The following is a 22537-nucleotide window of genomic DNA, read 5'->3' as shown; positions in this document are numbered from 1 at the left end:
ACAGTAACAATTCCAGCTTAAAAGGGTTAGATTTTTCTAAAACACTTATCGGCTGGGTAGCTGCTTTCTAGTTTTAGAACCAAGAATGTCTGTTATGCAGGCTGTGGGACCCTGAATGCGCCCCTATTGCTGCCTGCAGGCATGTCATATTTCCCTCCCCATTCATTCTCCCCACAATCACAGGTTGCAATTCCACACCTTTTTTTTTTCTCCACAAGTCTGCTGTACTTCCTCTTTCCCCCACCCCCGGCCCCTGCCTCACTTTGAGCTGATGACTTTGCTTCAAGCTTTCTCAGTGCAGCAGGAAGCAATCCACCAGCTCTCCCACCCCCACCACATGTCCCCCCCTAGCAGCTTCCACCTGGTTCTCTTTATTGCCAGAGACTGACCACAGTCTCATGCAAGTGGAGCCCTTCCACCTGCACACTGATCCCATGCCCTCTCACAGAGCGAGGCAGCCCTAGCAATCCCCTTTCTTGCCTCACCATGTTTGTCCTACTAGATCATTTCAACAGCGTAGTAACTTGTGTTCTCGCTCTCATCTTGAAAACAAGCTCCCTTGACCGTGGACTCCCTGCTTGTTTCTGCCATCTCCACACTGCTCCACTTTTCCAGTCGCAGCTCCCTGAAAAAGTTGTCTGCATTCACTGTCTCCAGTTCTTCTCCTGTCCTCTGTGAAAGGTGCTGCAAGTAGACTTTCTTTTCAACCACTGCACCAAAACTACTTCTGATCTTCAGGACCAGCGATCTCCTTGTTGCTCAATTCACTGGTCACTTCTCAGTCTTCATCGTACATGGCCTGTCAGTAACACTGACTCAGCTGATGGCTCCTCCTCCTTGAAACACTTTCTTAGCTTGGTTTCCAGCAAACTACAAGCACTCGCTTTTCTTCCTCCCCCACTGACTGTTCCCTTTCAGTCTTCTTCGCTGTTTTTGCTTCTTCTCCCTGACCTTGTAAAGTGGCTGGGTTTCGGAGCTCAGGGCTTACACCGCTTCCCTCTGTGCATTAATTGCTGTAATTGAGCTCAAGATTTTAAATACCATTCATATGCTGGTGAGTCCCAAATTTGTATCTCCAGGCTAGATCCCGCTCATGAAATTCAGATGTGTTTATATCCCACTTTCCACCCAACACCTCCACCTGGATGTTTAATAGGCATTTCGCAGTTCACATGCCAAATCTAAATGCGTGGGCATCCTCGCCACCACCAGCCTTGCCCTTTACCTTGTACTCTTCCATGAGAGTTAATGACAGGCCCATCCTTTTAGTGGCTCAAGCCAAAAACCCTGAGCCATCACATTCTTCTCTCTTCTCTCGGGTCCCCGTAGCCTTCTCATCCCATCCACTCCTGGCACAGGCCACCCTCATTGCCTGAGTAGCAATAGCCTCCAACTACGCTGCCATCTGTGCTTGCCCTTTTAGAGTCTAGTCTGAGCGCCGTGTATCCTGTTCGAAGTAAGTCACGTTGTGCCGTCCTCTGCTCCAAAGCCTCTAGTGGTTTCCCATCTCACCCAGAGGAAAGCCAAAGTCCTGACCAGCAGCTGACAAAGCCCTACCCCATCTGCTTGCCTCCCTCACCTTGCTGACCTGCTGTCCTGCAATGACTGTTCCCCGTCTAACTGTGCTCCAGGACTGTTTCCCGTGACCATGCCAAGGCTTTTGAATATTCTCTTCTGTTTCCTGGAACACTGCCCTCCCACCTCCATCCCTAGACATTCATGCAGCTTCTCCCTTACCTCTCTTAATATTTTGTTCAAATGTTACCTTTGCAGTGAAGCTGTTTAGTATTGCAGCACCCATGCCCTGCATTCACTATTCCCCATCCTTGTTTTCTTTCTCTGTAGCACTTATCACCTTTTGACATTGCATACATTTACTTATGCATTTTTATCCTGTGTCAACTCACACTGGCTTCATGAGGGCAAGGATTTCTTTCTTGCTCTGTTTTTTTTCTGTTGTTGTTTGTTTCGTTTTGTTTTATTGATGTTTCTGTAGCACCTAGCGTGGTGCCTGGCACATAAGTTCTCAATACAAATTTGTTGAATGAATGAAAACAGGAGTTGTTTAATATTTTATGAGGTATGTTGGTATCCTGAGTACGTTAATAAAATAAAATTAGCCAAAATGCATGTTTGCTTATCTCAGTTTATCATTTATTTATATGACACCTATCATTTCTTGAGAGTAGTGGTGACTTATTTGAAGTAATCTGAACCAGTTGCTAATTATATAATTTGGTTAACTGTTTAACCAGATATGTACTTAATGGCTAGAATCTGAATTAAAGGGATTCAGACATCTTATGCAAACCATGTTTGGAAAGCCAAACTTATACTGACAGGTGAAATCATTAAACAATTGGTTAGGAAGAGCTATCGATAAACAGAACGGCTGGGGGAGGGGGAATAAACCACCTTTTGATCTGTTATATTCCTTCGACTTGATAAATACCTTTATTCCACAAAATAGGCAACTTAATTATTCACTTTGGCATTTATTCTACTCAAATACCAACTAATTTAGTGCCAGATGAAATGTTTTCTGGTAATAAAATCAATTAAAAATTAATTGACTTTTCAAACAGACATTCATACAGGTATATTTTAGAAAATTCAGTTGTCATTTTTTCTTGCTAAATTGATTACAAAAACAAATGAAATGTTGATTTTTTTTAAAAAATGGATTAAACTTTGGTAGATGTCTGTTTTATTTGGCCAAGAAAGTAGAACTGGATTCAGTTCCATTTAAGAACCATTTATTAAATGTATGTGTGTAAAAAACAAAATAGTGGGAGATATGAGAGATATAAATGACTATAAAGCAAGGTGGAATGTGGTAAGAACTATAAAAGTAGAAAAGGACTTCCCTGGTGGTCCAGTGGTTAAGACTCTGCACTCCCACTGCAGGGGGCGTGGGTTTCGATCCCTGGTTGCGGTTAGATCCTGCATGCTGTGCAGCTTGGCAAAAAAAAAAAAAAAAAAAAAGAGATAAAAGTAGAAAGATGAACTCTGGGATTCCACATAAGGGGAGGCACCATGGTGTTAAGTTTATTTATTTATTTATTTTAACTTTTTATCTTATATTGGACTATAGTTGATTAACAATGTTGTGATAGTTTCAGGTGTACAGCAAAGTCGTTGTTATACATGTATCTATTCTTTTTCAAATTATTTTCTCATTTAGTTGCATAATATTGAGCAGAGTTCCCTGTGCTATACAGTAGGTCCTTTTTGATTATCCATTTTAAATATAGCAGTGTGTACATGACACCATGGTGTTAAGTTTAAAGCAGAGATATAGATGTGGAGGACCTGTGTCTAAATTCCTGTGCTTGTGTTCATGACCTGTGTGGGGGCAGGTTGTTTTCTTGTTTGTAAATGAGGAGTGATAATAGTATCAACCTCAGGGATGGTGTAGGGATTAATGAGGTCACACATACGCAGCACAGAGAGACAATTCTGAGAGGTTGAGTGATGCCTAAATTCTGTAAGTCTTGCATTAAGTGATGGTGGTGGAGATGGCAGTGGAGATTGTATCTGTGACACCACTCACCCCAGAGAAGTTACTCTGTGTCTGAGAACTCAATTCCAACAGGAGCAGCTCCATACCAAGCCACAGTTCATTCAACAGACATGTATTAAGCATCCACCAAAGCCAGAATTCTAGACCCTAGGGAATGATGAATCAGAAATATCATTGCCTACCTGGAGGTCACGGCACCAAAGAGTGGTCAGAAAGACCACTTCAGGCTGAGAAACAGCATGGGGGAAAATAGAGTAGTAAGAGCCAGCACTGAAGTAGAAATTACTCAAATGTCCATTAACTGATGAATGCATAAACAAGATGGGGTATATATATCCATACAACCGAATATTACTCAGCCACAGAAAGGAATGAAGTCCTAATATGTGCTACAACACGTATGAACCTTAAAAACATGCTAAGTGAAAGAAGCCAGTTGCAGAATGCTACATATTGTATGATTTGATTTATATAAAATGTCCAGAATAGGCAAATCCATAGAATCAGAAAGTAGATTATGGGTGCTTAGGAATGAGGAGATGGGGGCATGAGGAGTGAATGGTAATGGGCCTGGGCGTTTCTTTTTAGATGATGAAAATATTCTCAAATAGATTGTAGTGATGGTTGCAGAACTCTGAATATACCAAAACCCATTGAATTCTGTGCTTTACATGAGTGAATTGTATGGTTTGTGAATTATGTTTCAATAACGCTGTTTAACACAAAAGAAACACCAGCACCATACAGGTAGGGAACCCAGAGAAGTCATGATGTGGCTGAGGAACAGGTGTGCAGACGAAATGGCAAAGACGAGGTTGGAGGCTCAGGCAGGGTCAGTCTTGTGTGCCCTGTGAAGGAGCATTATCTTGTCAAGGAAGGAGGTCGGTGAGCACTGTGAGTGGTGTGGGCACCCTGGCACCTTAAGAGACTGCATGTGCCCACATGGTCTTCATTTATTTCCACACCTGTGAGAACAGTGATGACTGGAACGAGGGGAGCAGTAAAGACTGGAGTTAGAAAGCCTGTTACTAGACAGTGGCAGGCGCCCAGGCAAGAGAAAGTGAGAGCTGAACCAAGGAGTAGGGATAGAAATATTTGGAAGCCGTGTAGGAAGGAAAAATGACGTGAGGGATTGGTGAAGAAGGGAGGAAAGGATGACTCCCAGGATCCCAGCAAGGATGGACGTGTGATCGCCACCTGAGATGAAGAGAAACACTTTTCACAGGGATGGTGAAAAATGTTATCCTTCTATTATGAACTGCATGTTTGTGTCTCCCCAAAATTCATATCTTGGAGCCCTAACCCCCAGTGTTGATGCCGAAAGCTCGGCCTCTTTACACCGGCACCGAATCAAATCTCAGAGACAGAGTTTTGGGTGAAGTAGAAAAGAATAGCTTTATTGCTTTGCCAGGCAAAGGGGGACACGGTGGGGTCCTGCCCCTAAAAACTGTGTGTCCCCACCTGGGAGGATTTGATGTGGAGGTTTATAGCAGTAGTTCAAGGGTGGGGCTGCTGATAAGATCAGGGTGTGCAGGGCCTGCGCTCCTTTACTCTGATCTCGGGTAATTTCTTGATGAGCTTCTCTGGTTCCTTTAATCTGGCCTCTGGTGGTTTTTTGGCTGCTCCTCCCTTGATTAGCATCTGTTCAGATCTGCCCTTTGGAACTCAGAGAAGGTCATGGAGGCTGGAGTCTGTTCCCTACAAACAAGAAAATGGGGGACAGAAAGGCATCTGTGCCCAGCAGCCCTACAGGGTCCTGCTTGGTTTCAATGTGATGCTATTAAGAGGTGGGGCCTTTGGGAGGTAAGTAGGGTTGCATGAGGTTTTGAGGGTGGAGCCCCCATGATGGGATTAGTGCCCTTATAAGAAGAGACAGGAGAGAGCTGCCTTCCTCCTGTGTTGTCCCCCACCCCCCCGCCACCGTTCCATGTGATGAAACCAGCAAGAGGGTTCTCACCAGAACCCAACCGTGCTGGCACCCTGATCTCAGACTTCCAGCCTCCAGAACCGTGAGAACTAAGTTTCTGTCATTTAAGCCACCCCATCTATGGTGATTTGTTATAGCAGCCCAAACTGACTAAAACACGCCTTAAACACACTGTGACCTGAGCTGAGTTTCAGTGAAGTACAGAAGCCACATCTTGCTTGATGAGGGATTGGAGCAGTTTCCACACCTGTTCCACTTATTGTGTATAATCCACTATCTTCTCTCTAGAGCATTTTTTTCTAACTCTAGACTGAGATTTTTTTTTCAATAAAAGGCTAAATAGTGATCAGGAAGGCTTAAGGAATTATTGAGGTTCTCAATCCTTTCAAGTACTAGAGCACTGATTTTTTTTTAAAACTGCATTATTATTGGGAGAGGAGTACTTTTTTTAAAAGAAATCTTATCATACATCCCATTAAAACACCAGGTAAAATTGGAGCCTGTTTATATCCAAAGTCCTGGAAGATGGTTCTTCTTGTCACCACCGGGATGAAGGGATGACACTGATACAGTATTGGGGAGGGCGGGGTGAAAAAAGAATATGAAATTAAGACTATGTTTAGGTACAGGGCCTTGGAAGGGCCATCATTAGCTTCCTGGCAAGTCTTCCTCTGATCTTAATGATGGTGGTGGTGGTGAAGGTGAGTATTAGCACATTGAGTACCTATATGCCTGGCACCCATTCCAAGCAGTTTTCATATATTAATCCTCAGGACAACCTAAGGCGCAATGTACCGAAGGTACAGAGGCCATGCCCAAGGTGACATGGCTGGGACATGGAGTTGCTAGGAGAGAAGAAGGGTAGACCAGTAAACTGGGAGCAGAGACCTCCGTCGGCCCCAGCTTTGCCACCTGTTAATGGGAAACCTGGAATATATCACTGAGCCTCCTGTGGATGACCTTGACTTCACCTGTAAACAGAACATTGATGCCAGCTAGGAGCCCCTCATGTTGTTGTTCTGAGGTCGGTCAGGAGACATTGTGTGGAAGTGCTCTGTGGAGGGTGAAATGCTTGGAAATGTGTGCTATTAAATAGTTTTTCATTCTGACTCAGTATTATAGGTGAGGCTAGAAAATATATTTAATTTTGCTGACTTTTGTTTCACTTCTAATGTTGCTAATTTATTTCTTGGACATGATTTTTTTTTTTTTTTTTTAGGTTACTTGTCTGCAAGACTTTTTTGGTGATGATGATGTTTTTATTGCATGTGGACCTGAAAAATTCCGTTACGCCCAAGATGACTTTGTCCTGGATCACAGTGGTAAGGCAATTCATTGACCGTCTTTGTAACCCTGAAATGCAGGCTTGGGATTCTCACTTGGTGCATGTTAAGTGGTCTGGTGTGTTGGAGAAAGATGGCATTGGTGGTACTCTTTTTGAATTAATGAAAGTAGAAAATAACATGAAGATATTTACCTAGTTGCAAAAAACAAAAAAAAAACCTAATTCAAGTGAAATAGTTTCCATTTTTTAGCAAGTTGGTTCCATCTCTTTTTACTGCATTGTTTTGCCTCTGAAATGGATGTCCTACCTTCTTCCAGAATGGTGCCTGGCTATGCCACCTTAAACGTATGGATAGTGTTGAACCTGAAACAGTTCATTATACATCTTCCATGTCCATAAAGAGATACATAAAAGGATAGTAAATTGTTAATAGTGATTATCTCAGGTTTCTTTTTATCTCATTGCTCTGTTCGCAACTTAAAAAAAAATAGCATGCATTGTTTATATATGCAGGAAAAATAAAGCTATTTTCATTGATGGGATAAGAAAATCCCTTTCTCTTAATTTTAGCCAAAAAATGGAGTTTTCAACTATTTAGCAATAACCTCAGTGATTTCAGATGATTTTGATCCTGGGAATATTGTTCTAATCTGTTGTCTGGAACAAATTTAAACCTATTGCTGTATTAGTGTTTATCTTAGCTGATAGTAAAGTCAACTTCATCTTTAAATGAGATAAAATCATACAGACATAACATTTCACAGAGAAGAGGGATGTTGGAGATTCAGTCCCACTCTTTAATTTCATGAATGAGGAAAGCTGGCTTTTCAAAAGTTAAACTGGTGGTAAATCCTTTCCAGTTGTAGTGGTTCTGACAGTCCAAAATTACGGAAACATACTACCAAATAAATATGGTGACCCATAGACTTTTTAAAATTCAAGGTGATACATTCTGTGGTATCAAACTTCCTTGTGTAATTCTTTCCTGTTACACTATGTCACTTACCTTGGGGCGATTTATCTACTTTGTGCTTGGGGCTCATCTATCTACTCTTACTGTTTTTTTCCACTGATGCCAAATTTCTTGGGGGTTTCTGTACTGTCTTATACTCTGTTGTACTGGCCCAGCTTTAGATTAGTAATGCCACCGGAAAGTCCATAAAGAATTGCCAATGTTATCTGTGCTTATGCTCTCCCCTGTTCTCATGGGTTGACTGAAAAACATGCATTTACATATCATCTGTATTTTACATCTTTTGCGGTACGCGGGCCGCTCACTGTTGTGGCCTCTCCCGTTGCGGAGCACAGGCTCCGGACGCGCAGGTCCAGTGGCCATGGCTTACGGGCCCAGCCGCTCCGTGGCATGTGGGATCTTCCCGGACCGGGGCACGAACCTGCGTCCCCTGCATCGGCAGGCGGACTCTCAACCACTGCGCCACCAGGGAAGCCCCTACATCTTTTTTGACTGTAGCTTAATTTCATTGCATAATATTTCTTTGATGTCAATATGAGTCATTTTGAAAGCTGAGACACTGAAACTCAATAATATTATGCTCCAGGTTGTAAAGTTAATTTGGGTGGCAACAACAGCAATAGAACATTTATTGAGCACTTACTGTATATGTACTAGGCATTGTACTCACGGCTTTACATGTATGTTGTAAATTTACCTAAGCTATTGGAATTGTTCATAGTTTTTTGTTGTTTCGGCTACCAAAGAACTCCAATAATTAGAAGTGGGTGAAAGCTACTGACTTCTTCCCTCTTGATCCCTACTTAACCTTCTGCAAACTGGGCATAATAAAAGTGGCTTTTTCATAAAATATGACGAGGATTAAATGAGTTCATATGTGTAAAGCAGTTGGGAGTGTGCCCATTACACAGGATGTGCTATCCCTGTTGTTGCTGTTAATGTTAATATTATATCACCACCATTAGGTCATGAAATTTTATGATGAAAGCAAGTCTCAGACCTAATTCTGCCACAAGTGCATTTACTAGGAGTTTTGCTGAAAGCTCAGTCTCTGTGCACCGGTGCTGAATTAAATCACGGAGACAGAATTTTGGGTGAAGTAGAAAAGAAGAGCTTTATTTCTTTGCCAGGCAGAGGGGAACACAGTGGGCTCCTTCCCTGAAAAACTGTGTGTCCCTACCCAGGGGGATCTGGTGAGGAGTTTTATAGCAATGGTTCAAGGGCTGGGTTGCTGGTAAGGATCAGGATGTTGCTGCAGGGTCTGCAGTCCTTTAATGTGGTCTCACTAGTCTTCTGATGAATTTTTCTGGTTCCTTTAATCAGGCCTCAGGTGGTTTTCTCTGGAATGAAGATTGCTGACTTCTTCCATTTATTGAGGGTTTTCATTCTGTAAAGAGGTCAAAGATAGTGTTATGTGTATCCCTTGAGGGGGAACCAGGACCCTGCCCCAAGGCTGCACTGTTGTTCCTTGGCTGCTCCTCCCTTGTCTCCGCATCCCCTCCCTTCCCTGATTAGCAACTGTTTGAACCTGCCCTTTGGAACTCAGGGGAAGTCGTGGAAGCTGGAGTCTATTCCCTCCAAGAAATGGGGAACATATCTCTGGATATATGTATATGTATGGTTGATTCGCTTTGTTATAAAGCAGAAGCTAACACACCATTGTGAGGCAATTATACTCCAATAAAGGTGGAAAGAAGAAAGAAAGAAAAAAAAGAAAGAAAGAAAGAGAAAGAAGGAAGGAAGAAAGGAAGGAAGTGGGAGGGGAGAGGGAGGGAGAGAGGGAAGGAAATAAAGAAACGGGGAACACAGAAAGGCTTCTGTGCCCAGGAGCCCCACAGGGTCCTGGTAGGGTTCAGGAGGCAAAGATTTTTTTAACCATCAGTTCTTTAACTTGTGTTGCCATCTTGATGAGTCCCAGCTCTGTCCTTTTATACTGCTGACAGCACCTTACATTAAAAATCAGTTCAAAATCCATAGAATTCAGCTAAGCTGGTCTTAGTCAAGGAACAAAACCCTCCGTTCATGAGCTGGGTGCAGGACTGGCTCAGACTCCTACCCTGGGGGTAGTTCTGAAGTTCTGGTTATGGGCTTTCTAGATTTACCCATCCTGCTCATAAGGGAGGAGCAGTGCCTTTAGGAAGTTCTAACTAACCCACACACCACTCCTTCCAGCAGTGGAGTGCTTTCTAACATCCGTGCTGCTAATTAACTAAGCTGCTACTGCTGCGTCCCCCTCTCAGTAAGGTTCTGATTAGAGCCTTTCAGATGCTCACTCGGCCTCCCTGGTGTGTATTTTCCTGATTAGTGTACTTCCCTTGTTAATTTATTGCCCCTGGGGTATAGATTAAAACCAACCCACATTTTAATCTTTCTGCGTAAATTGAAGTATTTTAATGTGAATTACAGACATTATGTTATCTAATTGAATCCTTATAAGAAGCCTATGAAGCAGATTTATTTTCATCCCAGTTTCATAGGGGAAAAAACTGAGACTTAGACCTAACCAAGGTCCACCAGTTAGCAAAGTCAAATCCATGATTCATCCCAAATCTGCATGACTCCAAAAACCAGGTTCTTAATTGTTCAAATTAGAATTGATTATTTAAGCTGTTTAATTAGTTCTGGTCCTCTACATGCTAACTTATTTGGCAATTTATGGAAAGACCAAAGTTATTATTTAAAACTAGTTTCCTCATTTTTGATGCTTTGGGCAGATGGAAAATAAGACAGTAAGGGGTTCATAAATTAGAGTCCTATACCCTTTCAAACTAAGGTTATCAGAGACTTGGAGAGAACTCTTTGTTGTAGCCTTTGCCTATCAATGCTACTGACCAAAATAATAATACTAAGTTGCACATGTGTAGATTAGGCTGTGGGTATGTGTGAATCAAGTTAGGACATCAGGATTTCTGTATTTATTAAGAACTCCACCAAAAGACAACCCTCAGAATCCAAAAGACAACCCTCAGAATGGGAGAAAATATTTGCAAATGAAGCAACTGACAAAGGATTAATCTCCAAAATTTATAAGCAGCTCATGCAGCTCAATAACAAAAAACCAAACAACCCAATCCAAAAATGGGCAGAAGACCTAAATAGACATTTCTCCAAAGAAGATATACAGACTGCCAACAAACACATGAAAGGATGCTCAACATCATTAATCATTAGAGAAATGCAAATCAAAACTACAATGAGATATCATCTCACACCAGTCAGAATGGCCATCATCAAAAAAATCTAGAAACAATAAATGCTGGAGAGGGTGTGGAGAAAAGGGAACACTCTTACACTGCTGGTGGGAATGTGAATTGGTACAGCCACTATGGAGAACAGTATGGAGGTTCCTTAAAAAACTAAAAATAGAACTACCATACGACCCAGCAATCCCACTACTGGGCATATACCCTGAGAAAACCATAATTCAAAAAGAGTCATGTACCAAAATGTTCATTGCAGCTCTATTTACAATAGCCAGGACATGGAAGCAACCTAAGTGTCCATCATTGGATGAATGGATAAAGAAGATGTGGCACATATACACAATGGAATATTCCTCAGCCATAAAAAGAAACGAAGTTGAGCTATTTGTAATGAGGTGGATGGACCTAGAGTCTGTCATACAGACTGAAGTAAGTCAGAAAGAGAAAGACAAATACCGTATGCTAACACATATATATGGAATTTATGAAAAAAAAATGTCATGAAGAACCTAGGGGTAAGACAGGAATAAAGACACAGACCTACTAGAGAATAGACTTGAGGATATGGGGAGGGGGAAGGGTAAGCTGTGACAAAGCGACAGAGAGGCATGGACATATATACAGTACCAAAGGTAAGGTAGATAGATAGTGGGAAGCAGCCTCATAGCACAGGGAGATCAGCTCGGTGCTTCGTGACCACCTAGAGGGGTGGGATAGGGAGGGTGGGAGGGAGGGAGACGCAAGAGGGAAGGGATATGGGAACATATGTATATGTATAACTGATTCACTTTGTTATAAAGCAGAAACTAACACACCATTGTAAAGCAATTATACTCCAATAAAGATTAAAAAAAAAGAACTCCATCTGGAGCAATGAGGTGAGTCGCAAGGTGTGAAGCCTAATTTAAGGTAACCTCAGTTGTGCTTTTGGGACAGTTGCTCTGTATATTAAAATTGTTTAGCATTAATAGGAAGGATGATCAGGTAATGGTTCTAGGCAGTAAACCACTGTCACATGTGATCTGTGATCTTCCTTTGGTGAGAATTAAAACCAGATCCACTTAAAGCACTTTCCTTCCTTTCTAGAATGCCGCGTCTTGAAGTCATCTTATTCTCGCTCCTCAGCTGTTAAGTATTCTGGATCCAAGAGCCCTGGGCCTTCTCGACGCAGCAAATCACCAGCTTCAGGTAGTTAAAGGGAAAGGAAATGGATAGTCACAAAAGGGGCAGATCATTCTTCAGTTTTCTTTAATATGAATTCGTAGTCTTTCCCATCCTTGTACACAGCCAGGTTCCAGAATGACATGATGTTTAAATCCAGAAGTTTAAGTCTGTTTCTCAAAGTTATAATAAGTGTCCTAACCCTTGGTGTTGTTCTGACACATTTTCTCAAGAGCAATCTTATCTAGATTCTTCTGGTATTTATGTAGAAGTGTTTCACATTTTGACCACTGTGTGCTGCATTTTTAATTTTGTGCTATAAGATTGTGGATATTTTCTTATCTTATTGGTTTAAAACATAAACATACACGCCTAACAGCAATGTATTTACTTGGTAAGTTTCCACAGGCTTTTCCACCATCGAGCAATTTAATAGGAGCAACGATTATTGTTAGAAAGTAGCGCTGCTTATTTCAGAGTCAGACTTACCTCTAAGTTTCTTTCAGATCTTGAGTCTATAGATTTGTCATAATTTTGACAGCTTTTGACATTTTTAAAGAATTAAAATATCCCCTAAATCTTTATATATTGAATCTGTAAGGCTCGCTCCTAGTAGTTATAATTTTGCTGATATCATTTCCCATTAAGGAAAGGATTGTGAAAAAACTGTGATTTTACATGGGGTAAATCTAGGACATGTGAAAGTAGTATTAATAAAAACTGTCTGAAGCATCAACCTTTTTATAAAATACCGAATTTGGGGGGTGTTCTACTTTTCTACTGCTTCTTCAGCACCTTTCCCACTTTCTCGAGGTCGGGTGGTTTTGCCCTTCTTTTTGTGTACACGTTTAGACCTGCTGAATAACCACTCTCCTTACTGTCTCCTTTGTTTATACTGAATGTGTCCAGTAAAGAGGGGTGGCCACTACTCCAGGGCCTACTCTACGGCCAAATCCCCAGGTGAGCCATGATTATTATGGCTTTGTCGCTCTGCTGGGTTTTTGTTTTCGTCTTTCGCCATATTTCTGTTTCCTTTTGCTCCATTTCCATGAATGCATCTGGCTTTTACCAGTGGACATCTGTGCAGTTATCAAGCGCTTCACAATGCTTCCGCCTCCCTTACTTGTTAGAGAGCCAGTCATCCTCAGAAGGTTGCCACGTGCCTGTCTGTGTGCAGTCACGGTACACAGTGATGGAGGAGACACAGCACTTCACGGGGTGTGTCTTCTAGTTAATTTGGGAGAATAGCCCGTTATTGAAAAAGGCTAAGGGTTGTTGGTAATATGAAATTGGCCACAGAAGCAATTATACTCTCCTCTCCTTCCTCCCCACCCTGGGGTTAATTGGCGCAACATCCTCTCTCTAAAATATCAGCGATGTGAATATTTTTAACTGAATGCATCGCTCTGATGTTAAGCTTATTTCAAATCATATTGTGCTTTCTGTAAAGTATCTCACATGCAGGGAAAGCTAATGTAACATGAAATTTTCATAAATACACTTCACTGAGTTTACCGTGTGGTAAATTAGACTTTTGTCAGGTTCTTAGCTTTTGTTTTGGTGATAGGTTTACAGATGCTTATCACGTAAGTAATATAAATAAAAGTGGGGAGAGTGGTTCAAGGATCAGGTATTAAAATTAATCTAATTTTGTCTGCCTGAGGTCTAAAGAGGGAAACTAACATATTGAACTAAAAACATGTTTCATAGCCATACTTGTCTTGCAGACCAACTGCTTCATAACATAGTCTAATAAGTGTATAAATGTTTTTAACTAGAATTTGGAATGCTTAGAAATTGATTTGAGAAAATCTTAGGATTCCAGTACTCCAGATTTTCAACTGAGTCCATATTTGGGTTTGGGTTAATAAAGTTTATCTTAACTTGTAAGTAAAAGTTGTGAGATGTAAATCGCGTTTCAGAGGGCAAATGGCTTCTTTATAAGAGATTAACTCAGAAGCATGTTCATCACACACTGCAGTTATAGAAAATGGAGAGGGAGTTTTGTATTATTAAACGCCACAGTACACAGAAGTATAACTCGATTTTACAGACTGCTTTAGGTGTAGCATGCCTGTTACCATTTAGAACATTCCATAGGACTCACTGGAATTTCAAACAGAGCAAGTAACTTTGTAAATGTCATAGTATACTTTTTCACTCTTGGGACAAAAGTGCTCCCATCCGTGAAGTCTTCTGGCTGACAGAATTCCTCAACAAAACTCTAAATTTATCTAAATAGCTAAATGATATGTAATAAACACATAGAAATTAATCTGGGTGATACAAGTGGGTAAACAGTTACCACAATTTGCATCTTAAAAAGTCTCGCTTCAGATTTCTAGCTTGTGAATCTGTCGTAGTCCACCAGGATAAAAAATGTTCAGAGCAAACACACAAGAAAGCCCCCAAGTTTATTGCTTACCTTACAGTTGAGGGCAAGGGCGGATAAGAGCCTTATTTGGGGAGAGAAAATCCAGGGTGCAGTGAAGGAGGGAGCACTGCGGAGACGCTGGGCGTTGCCCACCTTCCCGTTGGTAGCAGCAGTGTCGGGGGAGAGAGCACAGTGTGGCTCTGTCCCAGGCCCCACGTACCCTCCCAGAGACTGGAGAGATGTGCAGATAAATGGCATTAAGAACTTCTCACTAGACGGCAATTTTTTAGAACCTTTCAAATGCTATCAGAAACTTAGAGGGCTATATATGGCTTAGTGTCTCTTTAGGATGGGAGTTATTTGAGGGTAACTATGGACACGTAGTTACTGATACCAGTTCAATCCCTGGCAGTGAGTTTTGTTAAGAAATTATGTTTAGGCAGGAGGTGTGTTTTTAGGGAAATTGGTCTGCCACAGGGCTTACCATGTGCAGGAACCAATTTTTCTTCTTTCATCCCTTTTCTGTCACGGTTCCAAGGAAATCTTTGATATCAAAGTGGTTTCTGAATATCAGTGAAAGGTAACAGCCCTTGGTGAGTAGGAACTGGTGACCTGAACAGGTTGCTGTGTGGAATGAAGGGGAAAAGGAGCCAAACTCAGTACCAGCTCACAGCAGGCTTACTAGTTCACTGCTCATGGTAATCTCTATTTTACGTGAATTCCTACCACCAGTTCACTTTAAGGAGGATTTTTAAAAGAAAGAGCATTAATTGAAGTGTAACTTTATTGAATAATAATCAGGGCTGTTGAATCCTCTTAAAAGTTTCTAATTAATTGTACAGTTACTTGTGTTGTACTTGTGCTCTAAATACCCACATACATTTGTTAAGAAAATCTAGATAACTGGTAATGATTTATGACTGAGTGGTTTTCAACTAGAAAAATTCAAGTTTGGTAATTTAAAAATAACTGGAAAATTTTTTCATCTTTGCTGAATTTTTACAAGGAGCAATACAATAAACATACATGACTGATTCATCTAATCACAAATACATACAGATCCAGAATTCGGCCTCCATTCAAGGACTGGTGCTTACTTTTTTGAGTCACCTATTCAGGACCTTTATCTCTGCATTTTGCTTTTTATATTTATTAGCATCATTTAAAATAACAGTTGTCTCCTCCCTTGTATTAAAAAGATTTTTTAAAAAGGAAATGGACTTTGCTTCTATTTCCATAGAGACGAATGCCAGTTTTCATCTGCTTGGGGCAGAAGCATTGAAGATTAATGATAAAAGGGGTTAAAGCACTCCTTAGAAGAGGAATATATATATATATACGAATACCAGATGTTAACTAATAGTTTTGTGAAATTACAGCAGAAGTGGACCCCATTGGTATAATTAGGAATAAGCCTGAGTTATACTGAGATGTGTGACTAGCATTGTATAGTACAAAATCTGAAAACTAACCCTCCCCTTGAAACAGCCGTGCCCATACTCTTCCCTACCAAGTCTCTAAATTGAGCTTTCAACGTAGGAAGTGTATGGACGTTTGGAGGAGGGTGTACAAAAAACCAACAAGACTTGCTAAATAATGGGGAAATTAAGTTGAGAAGACAAGAAAATGGAAGGAATTAGAAATAACTAGTCTAGATAATAAGAAATTGGCTTTCAAACAAATAAGTAGGTATTACAAGGAAAATGACCAGTAATTTTCTTTTTCCATTAAGGATATACTTAGAAAATGTGTTAGAATCATGGTGGAATTGATTTGGGAGAGCCACAAGAACGTCTTGGTTATTCAGGTTGGTGTATACTAAGACACTGGATATTGGAGTAGTTATAGGACAACCTTCAGAGTAGACCATTACAAATATAACAGCCATGCATTTCTCTACCCTTGATGGCAGGCAGGGTACATGGACAAGTTGTTGCTCACATCTCTAACTCCATAACGTTTTATATATTTGTTTATGTCACTGTTGGAAAACTATTATTGAAAATAATTCTAGTTTCACTGCTTATTTGTCTGATACTTTGTCTGTAATGCAGTAAGACACATTATTTTTGCTTTTTGCTGATTTACCGTCTGCTTTGAGCTTTGAATGAATCGAAGCTCCACTGGAGCTATACTGGGCATATGCTTAGTGTTTTTACACAATCTGGTGGTTCTGGGTTTTAATGACCTCTGTCTCCTTTGTTGTCTCATGATCAGTTAATGGAACTCCCAGCAGCCAACTTTCCACTCCTAAATCTACGAAATCCTCCAGTTCCTCTCCAACTAGCCCAGGAAGTTTCAGAGGATTAAAGGTATGAAATAGGATATGTGGCATATTTGTGTGATTTTGTTATTTTGAGGTGCATAGTTTAGTTACCTTGTTCAGGGGCTTGGGTGCAGTAACAAATCATAAAGGAAAGAGTTTAGGATTTGGAGCCAGGAAGACCTGGCTTTGAATCTTGTGTCCTTTTTCATCTTGTCATTTGGGCCAATTCACTTAACTCTTCTGAGCTAAGTGTTCCCATCTCTTAAATGGGAATATAAAGTTGTGATTAGGGTTGAACATAATGTGGTTTTATATAAATAAATAGCAGTTTTCCTATTATTATCAAAATGATTTACAATGGCAAAGCCTTGGAGAACACCATGATTCTTTTTTAAAATGTCATTTAAAATCATGATTTTAATATCGTTAACATAATTTGACTGTGTGAAAGTCTAAAACAGTGAAATTCTAGCATAATACTTACATACACAAGTTAGTAACACAAGAAAAATATGTTCATTTTGGTGAAGAACTTAGGAATAAATCTTAGGTTTTGACTGTGGTGTCCTAAAAATATAAACAGTAACTTAACATGATTAAGCAGTTGGTTTAATAGGCATTTTATCTAATAGAGAAGGAGAAGAAGGAATGATGAGCAAAACCAAATTTGCAGGATTTCCACAAGTTTAATTTGATTTAGTAGCCCTCAATAATTTAAGTTTATAAGAGGAAATTTGCCCGGTAAAATAGCAGTACATGATTTTTCTTAAAGATTGAAAGTGTCCTTTTGTAGAAACAATCAAATTGTCTGTATGGTAATGTACTTTAGGAAGATGGAAGTGTACACAGTGCCATGATGTACATGCGTATTAACTTTCATTCTCTTGGAGTGTTTAACATCGGATGCACCTTCGCTAGGAATACATTCTTGAAAGTTGGTTGCCCCAACACTTCAGATATCGTCCGAGTGGTTTTCTTTACTTTCAGGATGCTGAAAAACATTTTTCACTGATAAAGTGAAAGGTAAAAGCCCCAGCACGCCTGGTGAATGTGGGCTGGGAACCTGCTGGGCCGGCAGGGTGGTGGGCCTGCGGGTCCTCACTGCCTGCAGGGCTCTGTTCTCCGCCTGACACTCAGGTGTGCTTGTCCTGTCCTGAGAATGTTGTATCTACCTCACAGTGAACTGCATGGTTCTTGTCTGAGTGCCTGACTTCAAAAAGAGAAGTTTCTTCTGGAACAGGACAGATCAGATTGTCTGGTTTTGTGCCTGCTTGCTTATGTATGTTGGCAGAATTTGGACTGAGATGAATAGTCAGTTTGGGATTGGGAACACGTAAGCTCTCAGTAACCTCTACGTACTGGAAGTTCCTTATATTTATCAAAAGAACCGGTCATTTTCTGAAGTGCTAAATTGGCTTAGGTCAGTGTATAATATGATTTCGGTGGATTTTTTTTAAGATTTATTTATTATTTACTTATTTTTACTTGTTTTTGGCTGTGTTGGGTCTTAGTTGTGGCACGTGGGGTGCACGGGCTTCTCTTTTCTAGTTGTGGCACACAGGCTCCGGGGCGCATGGGCTGTGTAGTTGTGACACATGGGCTTAGTTGCTCCGTGGCATGTGGGATCTTAGTTCCCTGACCAGGGATCAAACCCACGTCCCCTGCGTTGTAAGGCAGATTCTTTACCACTGGACCATGAGGGAAGTCCCTCAGTGGAATTCTTAAATGTCAACCCCAAAAGAAAAGTTATATCCATTAACAATCACTCATGTAGTTAATTTTCAGCTTTTCTTTCCCAACTTATTTTCTCCAGAATAGATTGGAGATGCTCTCTTTTTAATCCGGGTAACTTTCAAGAGAACTAGAGTAAAGATCAAGTTGATTCACCTCTTTTCCAGTTCCAGTTCTTTCATCCTTTGTTAAAACTAAAGCAGGGGGCTTCCCTGGTGGTGTGGTGGTTGAGAGTCCGCCTGCCGATGCAGGGGACACGGGTTCGTGCCCCGGTCTGGGAAGATCCCACATGCCGCGGAGCGGCTGGGCCCGTGAGCCATGGCCGCTGAGCCTGCGTGTCCGGAGCCTGTGCTCCGCAACTGGAGAGGCCACAGTGGTGAGAGGCCCATGTACCGCACAAAAAAAAAAAAAAAAAAAAAAAAAAAAACCAAAAAACTAAAGCAAGTTGTTCCGAGTGCTGGTAATTGTCAACCTAGGGCAAACCTAACCTAAGCTTTACGGTGATCCACCTGCAAAGGTCACTTGTATTTCTCCCTCAGGCTGTTGCTGTAGGCAGGGCTGCTCTGATCCTTGACCTAGGACTGCGTGTGGCCATCCCAGAAGGTACCTTACCCAGGGTCTTGGTCATTTCCCCTTTTTTTTGTTTTCCATTGGTAACCTGGTCTCCCATCTTTCTTCCCAGTCCATCTTCAGCTCTCAGCCCAAGACTGTCCTTTTTTGTTGTTGCCACTGGGTCAACTGCTGCTGCTTAATGCTCTGAGTACAGACCCATCCCTTCATGTATGCGCACAGACTTGCAGGAGATCACCCACAGATGCGGAAGTCTGGAGTGAAGAGGCATGGGATTTTTAAAACATGCTAATAAGTTGTATTATTGCAGAGACATTAGATAAAATTGTTCTCACTACACTAGGTGTATCTTAATTATTAGAGTAACCCCAGCATTTAGCACACACAGTTCCATGGCACATAGTAAGTGCTCAAGGATCACTTATTGATGCAGAAATAAATGAAGAAGTTTAGGGAAATGCTGATTCCTGGTCAAGAGTGAAGATCAGATTACCAGTAAGATAAAGAGCGGTGGTTCTTCCATGACCTCCCACCCCGTCCTTTCTCCTCTGCCACACCTGGGGCTTGGCTAACAGCTGTGAGACCTCCTCTTGAGTTTTCTTTTGATCATCTGTAAAATAAAGATGTTTGACCTTAGATAACTTCTAGAGTGCTAAGTTAGAGTTCTTTTAAGTTGCCCCAAAATCTGTCTAGGAAGCTGGGGAGTCTGTTTCTCTTCCTCTCATTTAAAGCTGATGCAGAATCACTGAATCTTACATTAAATATTCGCAGCTAAACAAGTCTCTGCCACACCCATCAGCTGTTTGGACACAAAGCTAAATACCTCTAACCCCTGCCTGTTCCCAGGGGTCATACTTTGTGGACATTTCATCTCATCACAGTTCCCCACAGTCCATGGTGTGTATTGTCCTTGGAATGAAAACCTGCCTTTGAAATACTGCAGCTTAGTTTTTCTCTTCACTGTACAAAATACCGTAATTTCGATGTCATTGTAGAGCTCTAGTCAGCATCTGTCCACGTTTGCCTTATTTTCTCTATTCAGTGACATTACAAATGGAGAATTACAGATAATTACCATGTGTTAGTGCTATGCTTTTTCCTTCCCTTCATTTAAAATAGCTTATTAAGATCAATTAAGAGGAGATGTCTGACAATGGAGAGCTGTTTTTCATGGGCAGGAACTCTTTACCACTATTTATCCTACTTAGATGCTTTCATGGCTTTGGGGATAGTCTTTTCCCAGAGAATCAGGGAACTGACAAAAGCAAGCAAACCAAGCCAGGACAACGTATGCAGGAGTTAGCACTCACATCACTCTGTATCCCAGGACACAGTTTTTGGCAGATAGCTTTTTTTTCTCTACTATCTGGGTTTTACTGACTAGGGAATTAAGCAAAATTAAGTCAAAGGTAAGCAGAATTTGATATCCTGTCAGTTTTTCCCCCCTTTGTGCCAGTTTCTGGGAACCATTTTGCATTTGGGTGGAGACACTGAAAGAACTGAAAATGGAAGTAGTGACATTGTGATGTTTAATCTCTGACCCAGAGCGCCGTTTTTGTTTGCTCCTTGAAGAAGACAGGAATTCAGAAGCAGTTCCCCCTCCTCCACAACAAGCCCTCATTGTTTTCTCGATAGTACTCTTGTGAAGAAGACAACTGTGCTCCGTTCATACCTGTCCATAGAAGGTCAAGCTCTCTAAGGGGCTGGACCAAAGGCAGGAGAAGCAAAGCTTTCCTCAAATTGGGAATGTTTTTTGCAAGGTGGGGTGTTAAGAAATAGTGTGGCAGGGCAGAAATAGAGACACAGATGTAGAGAACAAACGTATGGACGCCGAGGGGGGAAAGCAGAGGCGGGTGGAGGTGGTGGTGTGATGAATTGGGAGATTGGGATTGACATGTATACACTGATGGGCATAAAACGGATGACTAACAGAGGACCTGCTGTATAAAAAAATAAATAAAAGAAAATTAAAAAAAAAAGAAATAGTGTGGCGACCAAGTAATTAAGGTTCTTTAAACCTAAAACCAAAAGATGTTAGGACAACTGAGAGTTAGTTGTCCCTCAATTATAACTCTTTGGTTTCGCTAGACTGTTACCTAAAACCATAGAATATGGAAACTGGAAGTGGCCTCAGATCTTTTAGTTTGTCTTCATTGTATAGATGGAGAATATGAGGTATACTCGAATCTCTCCCTCTGTTACAGTTTCTCATCTTGGACTTACTTTTATTATTATTTTAATTTTTTTTTTTTTGCTTTAAAACGAGTGTGATGCCATATCAAGTCAATGTTATTCTCTCACCATGTACTCTGTAAGAGGTGGGTGTGGGTGTTTATTTGGCCAGCATTTGAGTATATGCTAAAGTAGTATGATCAGTATTCACAGCAGCTTTTTAGGAAGTATGAAAAAAGCATTGTACTGGTCATGACGGTGACATGGTATAGTCAGCTGCCTTTTAAGAGGTCCTATCTGTTCAGTGTTCAGTGATTTTTAAAAATAATAACCTGTTTTCCTGACTAGCTTAAAGATGGATTTCAGATGGTTTTGGATGCAGTTAGGTTATGCTATTTGGACGATAAACTCACCTTGACCTAAAAAAAAAAAAGAATTTGAGGTGCAGAGATGTGAAGTGAGTGGCTCTAGGTCCCAGTGGCCAGTTGGGATCTCTGACCCTTTCACAGTCTCCGTCTCTAACTTTTGACCTTCCCCCGTCCCTGGTGGGCCTGCTTCAGTGACCCCAACACAGGCACCCCTTGGAAAAGCTGTGCTGCGTAGGCCTTTTAGGAGGGTGAGTGCCTGGGTTTAGATACACACAAATGCTCTGAATAAAAACGGGTTGTGAGGGGCTTCCCTGGTGGCACAGTGGTTGGGGGTCCGCCTGCCGATGCAGGGGACGCGGGTTTGTGCCCCGGTCCGGGAGGATCCCATGTGCCGTGGAGCGGCTGGGCCCATGAGCCATGGCCACTGAGCCTGCGCGTCTGGAGCCTGTGCTCCGCAACGGGAGAGGCCACAACAGTGAGAGGCCCGCGTACCGCAAAAACAAACAAACAAAAAAAACGGGTTGTGAGACTGGGAAAGGAATAAGGAGAGGGGAGGGTTGGGAAAAGGGAGAGGTGATCCTGGGGTAGGGGAGGGGGTAAGGCCAGAGGAAGACAGAGAAGAACTCCTGTTGGCAGCTCTTCCTGGGAGGCTTGGTGTAGGAGATTGTTCATCGTATCTAATGGGGATTCTTTTCAAGTGAAATGGTTACACTGTGTGACCAGCAGTTTTACTTTAGTGGGTCAGCTTTAGTAAAATGACAAAGTTCACAATGGGTTAGGGTTATTGGGTTTGTTTGTTTGTTTGGGTTTTTTTGGAAGCCATCAATGGAGCTGAGTATGGTCAAGACTGGCACAGGTTGGAAACAGACTGTGTAGTCCTGCCCCAGCAGGTGCATGGGTACCTCGACCTGGGATAATGTTCCATAGTGGGCCTGTGATGGAGGCCACCTTGTGAGCACACTGGCATGACTGGGATTTGCATGC

At 41.5% G+C, this 22537-nt stretch overlaps 1 protein-coding gene across 9 annotated transcripts in view; it reads left to right on the top strand.

Moving 5' to 3' along the window:
* The window catches only part of DCLK2 (doublecortin like kinase 2), a 162503-nt gene that overhangs the window by 86344 nt on the left and 53622 nt on the right, over positions 1 to 22537 (top strand). For 6 of the 9 annotated variants that reach the window (XR_014293218.1, XM_082611170.1, XM_082611166.1 and 3 more), the window contains exons 3-6: positions 6670 to 6772; positions 11998 to 12099; positions 12982 to 13032; positions 16664 to 16758. Coding sequence is in view for 7 of the 9 variants with exons in the window: in XM_082611170.1 (XP_082467296.1) it covers positions 6670 to 6772; positions 11998 to 12099; positions 12982 to 13032; positions 16664 to 16758 (351 nt within the window). In the remaining 2 variants the exon portion in view is untranslated. The remainder of the gene's footprint in view (positions 1 to 6669; positions 6773 to 11997; positions 12100 to 12981; positions 13033 to 16663; positions 16759 to 22537) is intronic. The other 3 variants (XR_014293219.1, XM_082611168.1, XM_082611167.1) reach the window with 1 other exon arrangement.

The sequence above is a fragment of the Mesoplodon mirus genome, assembly GCF_964341445.2.
Source record: "Mesoplodon mirus genome assembly, chromosome: 2".
Classification (NCBI taxonomy): Eukaryota; Metazoa; Chordata; class Mammalia; order Artiodactyla; family Ziphiidae; genus Mesoplodon; species Mesoplodon mirus.
Note: the sequence above shows the minus strand (reverse complement) of the source record. Positions and strands in the feature narration are given on the sequence as shown.